General features: G+C 41.1%; 1 protein-coding gene across 9 annotated transcripts in view; it reads right to left on the reverse strand.

Moving 5' to 3' along the window:
• PDE4DIP (phosphodiesterase 4D interacting protein) overlaps positions 1–14,250 on the reverse strand; it is a 273,714-nt gene that overhangs the window by 87,338 nt on the left and 172,126 nt on the right. For all 9 annotated transcript variants that reach the window (XM_069090199.1, XM_069090202.1, XM_069090200.1 and 6 more), the window contains 13 exons: positions 10,241–10,369; positions 9,628–9,747; positions 8,442–8,534; positions 8,097–8,309; positions 6,256–6,414; positions 5,520–5,633; positions 4,951–5,088; positions 4,179–4,358; positions 3,324–3,518; positions 2,054–2,140; positions 1,879–1,950; positions 1,573–1,654; positions 798–889 (listed from right to left, as the gene is read on the reverse strand). In XM_069090199.1, coding sequence (XP_068946300.1) covers positions 798–889; positions 1,573–1,654; positions 1,879–1,950; positions 2,054–2,140; positions 3,324–3,518; positions 4,179–4,358; positions 4,951–5,088; positions 5,520–5,633; positions 6,256–6,414; positions 8,097–8,309; positions 8,442–8,534; positions 9,628–9,747; positions 10,241–10,369 — 1,674 coding nt within the window. The remainder of the gene's footprint in view (positions 1–797; positions 890–1,572; positions 1,655–1,878; positions 1,951–2,053; positions 2,141–3,323; positions 3,519–4,178; positions 4,359–4,950; positions 5,089–5,519; positions 5,634–6,255; positions 6,415–8,096; positions 8,310–8,441; positions 8,535–9,627; positions 9,748–10,240; positions 10,370–14,250) is intronic.

The following is a 14,250-nucleotide window of genomic DNA, read 5'->3' on the forward strand; positions in this document are numbered from 1 at the left end:
TACCTTGCTCATTCCCTTCCCACACTCTGGCTTATTCCTTGTTCTCTACATTTCAATATCACACCTCTTATTTCTGCTCCTCAGCACAGGCTGCCAACCCATGCCCAGAATATACACACTCCTCACCCTGATTTTCAAATCCTGAGCTTCCTTCAAGACTCAGCTCAGGCTGGTGCTGGCAGATTCTTACCAGACGCTTTTCTTGACCCCTGACTGTTAGCACTCTCTCCCTCTCCTCAAATTATCTGCCATTTCCTTCTTTCTTTATGCGTGATGTCTCCTGGTAAAAGCAGCAACACGAGGTCATCAAATGGTTTGGGGTTTTCTCTTTATATCCCTGGCACTGGCAAAGCATGCTTCCCCTTGTAGACCTAAGTAAATGTTTGCTGAGTTGCTGAAATGAAAGTGTGAGGCAGTTGGGAAAAGCCTTTGCCCCAAAAAAACCAATCCAAAATAATTTAATTTCTATTGCTCTACATTTCCAATTTTTAAATTCTAAAGTATCAACAACATAAATGGTAAAAACTCAAAAACTCCCTCATTTCTGCAAATGATTTTTCTACTTTACAACAGTTTATATTTGAAACAATTATTATGAGCAATTTTAATGATTCCAACTGTGTAAAATGAGATGGTTCATGGTGGTACAGGGTGGTACTACAGTTTGCCTTCCTTCCCTAAAAAGTACCTTTAATCTAACTCAGAATACCATGACTGAAGGTGCCAACATGCCAGAGCTGGTTTAAAATGGCTTTGGAAAAAACACTTTGGGAATGAAGCCTGCACCCAGAACTCACCCGACTTTCTCTTTCTTTTCTCGTTATGAGTTCAAGTTCTTCTTTGGCATGAATCAGTTCCTTCTCCAGATCTGCAGAGGTCTCTGTGTTTCCTATAAATAAATACAGAATGCTCACAGAGGTTAATCGCTACTAAAGCCTGTCATAGTACAACTGATCCTTGCTGCTTATCCCTGGGCTTAGTGGCTTATAATAACCACCAGTCTCTAATAGTCTACACACCCATCTTGCAAATAACTAATATAAAGGCAGTAGCAATTCACAATTTTTTTCTAGTACTCTAGAGGTTGACAGGTAACAAAACCCAGCATAGTTTATAATGCATATAAAGTGTTTTATGATTAATGACTTGTGTAACAATCATAAAACATTACATATTGGCAAGAGATCACAAATCAAAAACAAAATTTCAGCCTCTCCAATAATATGAAACCATGCCTGTTATACCAAACCCGTAACCTGACTTTTCACTATACCACATATGACATGGCAATTTTGGGGGGTGTGGGAAGGAGTCTGGTCTCTCAGTCCCTGCAAGCTGTTTCCCTGAATCATAGCCCAGATCTCATTGGGTCGGAAGGTACTCCAAAGGCAGGAGCCCTCCTTGGATCATCATCCCTAATACTGGTTCTTCACAGAACACCCAACCTGAGGCTCCTTCCCTCTCACATCCAGCACCATTCTTAACACTTGGGTGACTGAAGAAGTGAACGGCCTTGGCCAAACGTGCTGGCCTAGTCCTAGGAAAGACGTGATGGACAGATGTGATACTTGCCTGATCGAGGTCTGGATGTGTTGGAATCACCTTTAACAGTCACTGAAGTAAGTTCATCTTTGATGTTTTCATGCATTGATTCCTAAAAATAAGGAAAGAAAGAGAATTTGGAGAACATTTAATATCTATGATATCCTCCATATGAAAGGGTATTAGCAGGAAAAATTGGTCTAAACCTTGAGAAGCCAAAACCACTTGTCAGAATCGAAGATTAAAGTGTTGTTATCCTTGAGAGGACGATTCAGGAATAAATGGACCCAATAAAAAACTGAGTGTCCTCAGGGCATGCAGTATCATGATCCTTACTTGGACAGGTAGCTCCTCACAATGGCGGCTAGTGAATGCAGTAGCTTCAGCCAGTTGGTTTGTGCTGATCCCCTGTGATATAACGACATGATACCACCTCAGGGTCCCATCATGCTCTACATACATCATCCGGTTTGACCCCCCAACAAACAACCCTGTACGGAGCAAACATTACCAGGTTCTTCCCTCCGATGTGCTGGCACAAGGTCTGCACCTCAGCGCTCCTTTCCATCAGGGCTTGCACCATCTTCCCCAAAACAAGCTGATAAAGGGAATATACAATAGCGTATCATTAGAATGAGAGTCCAGATGTGGAGACTGGAGTTACGTCTCCTTGGTGCCATGGTAAGCTGACAACGCCTTGAGGGACCCTAGTTTGGAAGGCTGAACTCATCCAACAGGTTGGGAAGACCTATCCTCGTTGGAACCTGGGCAAGCTGAAAATGTAAGTATCAGGGAAGAGAGTACGGAGAAGCCTCCTTCTTAGCACCATTTATTCCCTATTGAGATGCTTGTTACTCTTCTTATAGTTAAGCTAACAGGTTTCTTTGTTCTAGGGCTGTCCAGATGAAACCAATCATCAGATCAAATTATCAGAGAACCCAACAAGCAAAACAGCCAAAAGCCAGTTGGCATTCTCACTGTTTTAGTTCACATTGGTTTTATAAGGCTGATAATGGTGCAAAGGCGAAAAAGCCTAAGCACCACTTCTGGTCTGAATGAACTACGGAAATGGTTTTTATTTCCTAGTACCATCAAGAAGAAATTAAATTACAATGACCATGGTTGACCCTGGAGAAAAAATGAGGCATCTCTCTCTTCCTGGAAAAGGTGGAGGACAATGGGTGTGGAACAGTACATACACTGTCAGACTTGACTGGTGTGTTGGTTAATTTTACTGAACTGTGTTTTTCCTTTTTTTAAAAAAATGATGGTTCAACAAGGAGGGGCTGGGGAAAGGAATATATGTGGAGGAGAAGGGAAATGTAAAAATAAATCAGCAATAATTTTTTAAAATTACAACTAGAATTACTCAAGTTGTAAGCTAATAGAAAGTCTTTTTGGACAAGAATCTAAGATCTCCTGAGAAACTTTAAGGAAGGAGAAAAGACATTTCACACTAATGCTGAAGGCTGATATTTGGGTTATTTGAGGATCTGGATAATAACCACTGCTGGATAGGTGTATAGCCTTCATGTGCCTGAGCATGATCTGTAAAGAAACTTTCACTTCCTTCCTTTGTTTTCATCATCTCAGAATGAAGAGTCTCAATTCTTTAACTTTATGATCATACAGAAATTGTTAATACCTCTCTAGGGAAGGGTAAAAAGAATGAGTGGGTATGGATATAGATGTCCTCTAATCATGCTGAACTATCTTCTGTTTGGAGATGATGGTTTCCCCACGACTGAAGGAGTGTCTTTCGTGCCTGGACCAATCCTTACCTGGCTCTCCTTCTCCCTGTTGCTCATAGACTGGAGTAGGTCCTGAATCTCCATCTCGTGCTCCAGAGTTTGCTTATTTCGGTCACCCAGAAGGTCCTGTAACATCCTTTCTTTCCGCTGCAGGCGCAGACACAACTCTTCAGCAACTTCACTCTGCCCTGGTCCTAGCTTACAAAGCAATGTTGCACTAAGATCCTGAGGGGAAAGACAAAGAAGAAACTTTGAAAAGGAAAGGGAGTAATGGTGCCCTCCTTCACCTATGCCACCCTATGGCTGTTGGCTACAAAGGCTTGTCAATCTCTGGTCTATGAGAGAGATTCAGAAATCACTGGCCACTTGAATTAGGAAGATTATATACTGAATTATACAACAAGAATGTTTAGAATGACAGCTTACAAATCAGTATGGGAAATAATCATGGCTTGTTAAGGGCTAACAATGACTTACTTGCAGTTAGCAGAAAATAATTAGGTTTCTGTTCATGAACCTCCAAGAGACAACAAAAGTCACTTTAAGGAAAGAAAAAAGGGTGTGCTCCACTATCCCCAGTAGCCTGATATATGTGTGTGTGTATGTTTCTTTTCTCCAGCAGCTCCATGCAAAATATAGATCTCATCAGTACTCATGTTACTCCTGTTAAGCAGGTAACTATCCCCCACCCATCCTAGAGAGAAGGAAGGGAGACAGGCACAATGACATTCAGTCATTCAGTGAATAGAAGGAGAAACCAAAAAATAGTCCACAGACTCCCAGACCTCACAGGGTGTCCTAACAGACCACTAGAAGGACCATGGGTGGTCCCAAGAAACTGGCCACCTGCCCAGATCTCACCACAAGCTAACTACAAGGCCTTGCCTCCACTTCCTTGTTTCTGTCATGCAGAGACGTCTGCAGCTGCTGGATGATGCCCTCTTGCTCCTTCTGCCAGTGGCTGAATTTCTTCTTCATTTCTTCTTCCAACCATTGAAGGTTCTGGCAGGTAACTGATAATTGCTCCAGTTCTAAGCTTTTAGCCTGCAGAAGACTCTCCATACTCTATGGCCACAAAGAGAGAAAATGAAAACCAGGAGTTAAGGAGCCATTTTTCAATGACATAAGATGAAAATGTAGTTCAGGTCCTTCTTTATTTACTGTAAGCTATGTAGGGAGGATTCAACTTTCCACATTGTTTCTCAAGGGGAAAACTCAGCGTCTAACCCAGAAATGCCACATGACCTGGTGTTTTAGAAATGATCAACCCTAATGACTGAGCTTCTGAAGAAAACATAAAGTGTAGATAATGTGGGGGCAGGGTTTTAGAAGGAAAGTAGACCGGGACTGAAAGGGTGGCAAGTCTTTTAAGAAAGGATTTAAATAGTAAAGCCTCAAGTACCAATTTAATTCAGTCTGGGAGAAATTATGCAGACCAAAGGTTGACATTTTAGAGCCAACTCAGGACCAGCAGACTGTGAACACCTCACGGATCACAACCCGCCATCAGAAGAGCAGGGTGTTCGTTCCTCCCAGAAGAAAACAAGCCACTACTGTCTTGTTCTTCATCTTTATGGGAAGCTGATAAGCTAGTGCTTTGATTCTGAAAGATGGAGGCAAGGAGCAGGTGGGAAAAAGATTAGGGAGTGACTGGTACCTGAATGGTAGCTTCATTGGAAGACAGGACACAGCGGAGTCTCTCTAAATCATGATCTCGCTCTCTCACAGCAAGATGAAGTTGGTGTAGTTCTTTTTCCTTTTCTTCTAAGGCACAAAACTTCTCATCGATGGCCCGCTGCCGGAAATGGTGGGGAAGGGTGTTAGCATTTGTTAAGTCCTACTATGTGCTAAGTACTGTGTTAAGTGTTTTATAAATCTTATTTCATTTGATAATGATATCAAAGTGGGAGGCTTTAGGAAAAAAATCCTGGGCTTCTGGAAGAATCAATGCCCAAATGGCCACATGTTCCAGTACACTTTAAAGTGAGGAATAGAGAACATTCTATTTCTTTTCATGTAAAGCCTATTTCCACATTAGTCATGTTGTGAAAGAAGAAACAGAACAAAAGGAAAAAACATGAAAAAAAAGTGAAAATAGTATCAGTTCTTTCAACAGAGAATATACTTAACTTTCTATCTCACAATCTAAAGCCCTTACCCACAACAGATAGGAAGTTCTCTATCACAGCCTTTCTTGTAAGAGTAGCAGAATTACATGTGGCTTACCTCTAAAGCAACATCTCTATCCTGGATGCGATGTCGAAGTTTCTCAAGCATCATTTCATTTGCCTCAAGGCTTTTCTCCGAGTTGTTCTGATATTGCATGAGTTCTCGGTATTCCTAGTGAGACCCAGAAAGAGTTTCCTATAGTTATACACTGTCAAAGATAGCACAATGATCGAGGTTACACAGGAAATCTTCAGCCTTTGCAAAGAGGTGCATTTCAAAGTGGCTTCTCTTTCTTTCTCCCTATCTCTTAGTAAAACAGCCACTAAATCTCTTTTGAGGCTCAGAAGCCTTAAGAAGCTTACCTGCTGACTAAAGGATGGGACCACAATGGCCAAACTGTTAAGCCATCTCACATCTAGCTTGGGCCCCACAAGGCCCCAGGAGGACCATCAGCAGAACCTCCTTTACTGAGACCAAAAGGGGCACAAATGGGTCCTTTCCTCATCTCCCTGAATGGCCAGTTTGCTTGAGCAGGCCCTGCCGTGCTCCCCATAGTCCAGAGGAGCTCCTGGGACCTCTGCTTCCCACAAGCTTAAAGTAGAAAGTTGCTTGTATAGCACAGCTTGGGGGAATCTATTCTCAAGGGTCATTTCCACTCTACTCATATTTACAGTTTGGATACAACAAGAACTCAGATCTGGTTGACAATTATCTGTAAACTGAAGTCACAGTGATCAGTAAGAGGAATTTGCAAGGCTCCGACCCAACTCGAATGTTCCTTACACTAACCCACCTGCAGAAGATGATCTTTCTGACGGAGGCTGTGGTTCAGGCGCTGAATGCTCTGCTCTTGGGCTTGGGTCTCACGGCACCTCGTGCCCTCCAGAATGTGAAGCTGCTTGTTCCTACTGCGCAAATCTTCCTGTAGCTGCTGCAGGGTACTTCGTAGTTCCTGAAATAAAGCATATAACTTTTATCAGCAAAATCTTCTGCTTTCATTACCCTACTGCAGGTTAACTGCTTAAAAGAGTAAGCTTTCTTTTTTTTTCCTTTTTGAAATTATTGATTGCCTCACTTCTACATTCATTTTTATATGATTTTGAGTTCCAAATTTTTCTCCCTTCCCTCCCCCCCTCCCCAAGACAGCAAGCATTCTAATATAGGTTATACATGTACAATCATGTTAAAAATATTTCCACATTAGTCATGTTGTGAAAGAAGAATCAGAACAAAAGGGAAAACCCACAAGAAGGAAAAAACAAAAACCCAAAAAAGTGAAAATAGCATGCTTTGATCTGCACTCAGACTCCATCGCTCTTTCCCCGGATGTGGATTGCATTTTCCATCATGAGTAAAAGTGTAAGCTTTCAAATGAATAAACACTGATCAAGTGTCTTCTGTGTGCAGGGTGCACACTGGACCTCAAAGGCAATGCCAAGGTAATAACAGTACTAGCATTTATTTAGCTCCTACTATATATCAGGCACTGTGCTAAGAACTTTATAAATATTATCTCATTTAATCCTTACAACAACCCTGGAAGTAGGGGCTGTTACTATTCCGATTTTACGGATGAGGAAACTGAGGTAGACAGAGGTTCAGTGACAGGCTCGGGGTCCCACAGCCAGTACGTGTCTGAGGTCAGACCTAGACTCAGGTCTTTCCAAGCCCAGGCCCAGTCCTCCAGCCTACATCACCTCCCACAAAAGAGTTACAATCAATTAGATGACATAAGATGTATACAAATCAAAATAGTGCTACGATACAAAATGGCAGCTGCATAATAAAGATATGAACATTATGGGAGTTGAGAAGAGGAAGTTAGAAAAAATGGAGGGAAAGGAAGAAACTGTTTCCACTGGGAACTGGCTTAGAGTTGAGACAATGCTACAGAAATGAGGATACACCGGTGCTCATGCCATCTGAGATGACAGACGTCTCTTCACTAAGACTCACTCCTAGGCCGATGAGGAGGCTGAAGAAGCCAATCATGCCAGCAAGTTCTGTCCTAAGTCAAAGTTCTCATCCTCAGAAGCCTTGGGATATTTGGCTATTTTCATGGCCTACTCTCCCAGAGAGCTTTAAAGACCCTAACTATGTTTCCTTAGGTCAGACCGACTAAAACTTTAAATAATATATTCACACAGATTGCCCCCTAAAATAACTGATGAAACCTGGTCAAGAAAACAATTTCTTTAAGGAACTAAGGGAAAAGTAAGAACTCTCCCCAACTTCGAACTCTGGCTTTAACAGATTCTTCAGAGTCGACATTTCTCAGTGTCTGGTGACCTTCAGGGCTCAAATAAAGGCAACAATATTTTCCAGACTAAATTGCAGCAGAAATCTTCAAAATGTTCCATCTTCAAATCTTAATTTGGATTGAGATCCTCAAGGAAACAGCTGTAGGCTACAAAGCATGTTGTGATTTCAAACTAAAATGGGCCGCAGACTCCTGGGGGAGTAGCATGCCAAAGACCCTTTCCAAGCAAGAAGTCTGGCACCTGGTTGGCTCTAGCTGCAGAATGTCAAATAAGGGCTTTGCTGAATTACGTAAGTGAAGCAAACCCTGGTGCTAAGAAGTGGCGGGTGAGGGCAAAGTCAATTCCTGCAGCCTCAGACAGATTAATGATTTACCTGATTGTGGGTCCGTGCTGCTTCTATCTGCTGCTCCAGCCCCTGAGCCGCAGCCTCCATGAACTGAAGGTTCCTCTTGGCATCCTCCAGGAGCCGTTCCTTCCGCTGGGATGCCCTCTGAAACTTCTGTACCTCCAGCTGGCTGCAGAATAAGGCGTTCTGGAGATCAAGCAGGGTCTGCTGCTGCTGGGCTGGGGACCCGCCTTCTGGGGGCTGAGAAGAGGAAAGAAAGCATCCGACACTGGGGACTGAACCAACAGCCAAAGAGGAAGCCAACGAAATGAAGGTGGGGATGGATGCTAAGCCCTGGCCAACCCCCACCACAGCCAGGTGGTGCTCATTTACCTGAAGCTGTCCGAGCTGGCTTCGGTGCAGCATGTCCCGCAGCTTGGTCATTGTGTCCTTCTGACCTTCGATCACTTGGTACAGCTCTTCAGTCTGAAACATTAGAAAGGAGCGAGCTAAACATGAAGCTCACTGCCTCCCTGACCGTGGGTGAAAATGAACAGATCTGTCATGCTACAATGGATTTAGCCCAGTTTCCTGTTATAAAAACATCAGTTTCTACAGTCATATAAGCAAAACATATTTTCCTACTTCCACAGAATCAACGAGCAGTTACTAAATATCTATGGTGTACAGAACTATGATAAATGTTGAGGGATAAAAGCTTTGGTAAGACAGAAAGTCTGTCCTCATAAAGCTTATAGCCTAGTAGAGGAAATGGCAAATAAACAGTCAGTTATTCAATCAACTGGCATTTATTAAGTATCTACTGTGTGCCAAGCAGTACACTAAGTGCTAACTGCAAAAGCCTGTACCTGCTCCCACGAGTCCACAGGCCAATGGGGCAGACAAATGCAAAAGACTATGTACAAAGAAGCTACAGATGGGATAAGCTGGAAATAATCAAGAGATTGAAAGCACCAGAATTAAGGAGGATGGGATTTTAGCTGGGACTTGAAGAAAGCCAGGGAAGCCAGGAGGCCGAGATGAGGTGGGATGTTATTCCAGGTCTGGAGAAAATAGCCAAAGTCTGGAGACAGAGCATCTTATATAAGAAACAATCAGTGCCACTGGGTCAAAAAGTATGTGTTGGGGAATAAGGTGCAAGAAGCCTGGAAAGGCAGGAAGGAGCTGGGTTATGAGGGCCTTTAAAGTCAAACAGAGTATACACAGATATCCATAGTACAGAATGTCAGATGAGCTTATCAGAAAAGTATGATGGGAGTAGTCTAGGAGTCAGAATGGGAGGGAGTAGCTCAGGGAAGACCTGGGGGATGTGGCATCTAGTTTAGTTTTTAATGACAGGAAGGAATTCTAGAGGCAAAGGTGGAGAGAACAGTATGAGTAAAAGCAGAGTACTTGGTGGATAACAGAATGAAAAAAAGGCAGGTTGGGAAGACTAGTCCCAGACTGCGGATTGGCAATTTTTGAACAGCCTGAGCTATATTCTGTAGAGAGCCCCTGAAGAAACACGACCAGATGGATGCTGACGGAAGCACTATCCATTCCTTAGTGAATATCTTACCTCACTCTCCCTGCTTTTCAAGGATTGACTGAGGTTCTGAATCGTACAGTCCTGCCTCTGTGATGCTTCCTGGGCAGATTTCAGTTGATAGCTCATTTCATTCAGTTTCTCTTGTAGAATCTGTTTGTGACAAAGAAGAAAGGTTTGATGATCAGAACTACTTTTTCCAGGCCATCTGCCACAAAATCCTTCCTCCCAAATCTCTGGGTGCCACTGAGATTCCAGGAAATACAAACCAGGGGCCTAGGACAGTACTCATTAAACCCTTAAGTGAATCACCAGAAGCAAATAAGAGAAATAGGAGGGTACCCGCCATCTTTGAAAGGTGGTGAAGAGCCAAACCAGAGCACACAAATCTCCCAAATTTCAAACTCAACGTTAATCCTAAGCATAGACCTTAATTGTGGCCAAACTATAATTCTCAAGAAAAATGATGAAAAGAAAATAATTAGGTCAGGGGACGTATTCCCTAGAAGAGTAGCTGAAAACTACTCAGGGAGATTTTGCAGGAATGCTTGTTGAACCTGACAAGTACATTTGGACTGCACAGGTATCAAACTTTTAGTGGTCTTCCATGACTGTCAATCCAAGCTTGCCACAGATGAAGCCATACCTTGTTGGCAGCTTCTGTTTGCTCAATCTTGTCTTGAAGTTCTGCCAAGTGAGAATCAGGCACACATTGTTGGGTCATGGTGGCCTCATTTGAATTCAGCTCCTGTTGGACTGGCTGTTCAGTAATATTCTAAAAGAAATGAACCAAGAGTAGTCAAATACAACTCTTAACAAGTAAGTAGTCTTGACTTTCATTTCTTACAAGCTACAAGGATCCCTTGCTTGAATAAAAATGGTTCCTTCTCTTCAGTGACACTGATTTGATATCTTGTTAAATAAAATAGCTTAGTCTGGGGTTTGGAAAAATAGCATCATAATTTTTTTTTAAAGGAAAGGGTTTTATGGGGATGGTTAAAAACTATACTGTTTCCTTATAGCTCATGAATTAAAAAGTCATTTATGAACAACAATTATCAGAACACTGTTTGGAGTTAGAACAGGGTATTACTATTACCTTCTACTAAGTATATGTCTTAAAATGTACAATTTTAGAGACAAATTTATATAATATGGCCTAGAAAGATAAACAAAGAGTACAGGAAGTCTGAAATGTCACTTATTGTGAAGGTCAAAGATAGGGAAAATGTAGGAATGCTAATATACCAATTATCTTATTTAGATACAAGCCTGGATTGATTAAAGGTCTCAAACTTCTGGAAAACCTAGTGAAAGGCAAGTCATTCATATTGTTACTCACATAATAGATGATTTAATGGGCACAGAAATAAAAACCACAGGAATTAGAAATGGAAGTCTGGGGGTTTAATGGAATAATAAATTATCTAAAAAAATCAAGTGAATCAATCAAGCAAATCCAATAAGATAAAAATACCAGAGTGATCTAAATCCTTTTCTAAAAGCAATTAATCAGCAACCACTTAAATTCTTAAAACAGAGATTGAGACCTATCCATCTTCAAAGTACTAATTTGGCTAATGGATACCCAATAAAAATTAGCTGATAGGTGTCTTCTAAAGTGTTTCAGAGGCATTTATGGGCTATCAGCACTTATGCTTTGATATATTAAGTCTGTATTCTGACTTTAAAGGCAGCACAAAAAACAACTGGGGGAGAAAAACAGAACTACATAGTTCTGAAGCTCCTAATAAGAAATCTTTGTTCAATATTTAATCTCCAAGTAGCTCAAAATCTCCTAACTCTAGAAATCAGGTAAAGACCAAGGAATATCACTTTCATTTGCAAATGGGGAAGAGAGAGACCAAAGACATGTACTTGATAGGTACATAGTAAATTTGGGAGGATAAACCACCTCCTAATTTCTAGTTTTATCCAGGAACAATTCAATAAAACCTCTATGTAGACAAACGAGAGTAAACATACTGGACTTCCCTTAATCTTTTTTAAACTTTTCTTCTATGTGGCCAGAAAACAAAGAGACATGAAGAGCATTGGTGGGTGTATAAATAAGAACTTTAATCACAATCTCACCCTTTGCAAACTTTGGGCTACAGAAGAAGGACCGAATGTACTTGTTTATTTCCAGTAATTATAACTAAGAAGAATAGGTTGTAACAATATACATTAAGAAAACACTTGTCTATATGTAACTATTAAAGTTACACTGATAAACTATTGATTTTGCAAGCTGCTCCGCAACACAGTTCTCTCCAAAAGTCAAGCTTGGGGCAACAATGCATATTATCCTCAGGATAGAAATGGGACTCATTTCAAATATAACGAATTTCCATTGAAATATGCATACTGAACCCAGCCTATCTGTAGATGAGAATGAACAGTTATGCTGAAATAATTCACAGTTCCTAAAGATCCAGAAACTGGATGTTTTGTCTTATTTTTAATCCTAAATTAGGTTGGGCCATATAATAGAGAGCCTCAGAATCAGGGCAATCTGCGTTTGAGCCCCACCTCTGACACCGACTAGCTGTCAGACCCTGGTCAAAGTCAGCGCCTCTGGCAGCTCCCTAGGTCTAAGTTGCAGAACAGGTGACAGACTGTCTACATTGGCAGTGAGAGATTTCTTATTGCAATGATATTCTAAAGCATTGAATCACAGGCCTGGTTAAAAAAAAGCCCACCTTGTTCTTTAAGGTTCCTTCCTGCTCTAAATCCCTACATATCAGAAAAATGTTCCCTCTTTTGGAAAAGGGGTTCTTAACACGAGGGCCTGTGAACCTGCATTTTTATTATGTTGATGACTGTATTTCAATATGCTTAAGCATCAAATACTTATTACTAGAGTGAGATATGAAAGATCTTCAATCTGTAATACTTTGGTTCTACATTACCTAAAGTGCTAGATCTGGTGAGCTGTTACAATGACATTGGTATGATAATGCAATTTGAAAATGAAATCCCTTAACCCAGAGACAGAACTTATAAATATTCCCTTGCTTTAGAAAGCAAAACCATTTCCAGGTCTGGTGGTTAGCAAAATGCCAACCCTTCGATCTAAGGCTAAGGCTGTGTGACATTATTATTGTTACTCAGATTCCTCCAGTTAAATAGCACTTTGCTTGGCACTGCTTCAGCCCTCAAAATAACAAGGCCCAGACCTCATGCTGCTGTAATTTTCAATTCAGGCTGCTAATAAATAGAAGATGGACAATAGAATGGTAGTAGAAGATTAAAGCTCTTGTCCTGGACTGATGGCCCTTTGGATTCTTGTCAACTTCCAAAGGGTGGCCAGAAACCATGACTGTAACAAGCCAAGTGCTCCAACAAAGGAGAGATTCATTTCAGTCACTACAAGGCTTGCTACAAAGATCAAAAACATCTTGTGCTGTCTGTATTTATCTGAAAAGGGAAAAATGCCAGATGTACCAGAAACCTGAAAGGCTCTTTGGGAAAGAAAGCATATCCCCAAGGACTTTCTAGCTCAAAACCAGACAATGAAGAAAAGAAGTCCCCAAATAAAATACAGCTTCATATCTACCTAAAAAAAAAAAAAAAAACACTAACAGCTGTGAATTCTTGGGCAAAAACGTGGGAAAGAATGGAGTAAATTTACATAAAGTAATCAATAGGTAGAAATATTAGGATGATATTTTTCACAGAGAAAATCAGCTATCAGAACAAAGTCCCTGAGAGCGTGTTTCTTAACACAGAGTGGTAGTCCCTGGGGAAAGAGGGGAATTAAACAAAGGACTCAGAGAAATTGGTTTACTTACGTCTTTTTCTCCCAAATTCTAAAGCAGGTGTTACCAAGACCACATGTACAGGTCTCTACCCATTTAAGGGTTTAAGGATCCTGACAAGACAAGAGAAATGCCCTTCTCTTTCTCTATTCCACTCAGCTCTGGTTCAGTACAAAGCATTCATGCTAAGGAAGGCTAGTGAAACCAGTAATAGGACCAATTTCCAAAATGGATCACTGCCAAGTGATTTTATTTAGGAATAATACTGCAAATGCCATTCATCTTTCTAGAATCTGTTTCCCATTAATGCAGATTTGGGGGATGATAAATTAGGTTATAAAATTCTTCTCTTTCATTCAGTCGTGATGATCTCTCACAAACAATGGGATAAAGGGAGGCATTGTGATACAGTAGTCCAAGCAGAGGTAGGAAATACAGTCATCCCAAGTTGCGTGGCTGGGGAAAATTCTGCAACTTATCTTCTCATCTATAAAATGAAGATTTTGGTCTAGACTGCCTTAAAGTCCTTTTCTAATTCTTACATATTCTGATTCAAGCAAGGAGCTGCCAGCTGGCAGGGAGGTCACATAACAATGGCCATGTTGTTCAAATGCTGCTTTTCATATCCTGAACCTTTGAGAAACCTCTGGAGGTGATAAAATGGAGGCATATATTAAAACATGTCTAATACAGAATTTCCCAAAACACCTTCTGTAACTCTGGCCATAGTGAAGGGACTCAGGACTCCTCTTGAGAATTCCAGGCTTTAAGGAGATATTTCAGCCAGAATAGCAGAGAAGCAAAAGCACAATGCTAAGAATTAGAGGATCTAGTTTTTAGAGGTGACCCTGAGGTAAGTCACAATTTTCTAGGAGACTCAATGTCTTCACTTGTA

The sequence above is a fragment of the Petaurus breviceps genome, unplaced genomic scaffold, assembly GCF_028583685.1.
Source record: "Petaurus breviceps papuanus isolate PSGF00001 unplaced genomic scaffold, PetGlider_PUasm1.0 186, whole genome shotgun sequence".
Taxonomy (NCBI): domain Eukaryota; kingdom Metazoa; phylum Chordata; class Mammalia; order Diprotodontia; family Petauridae; genus Petaurus; species Petaurus breviceps.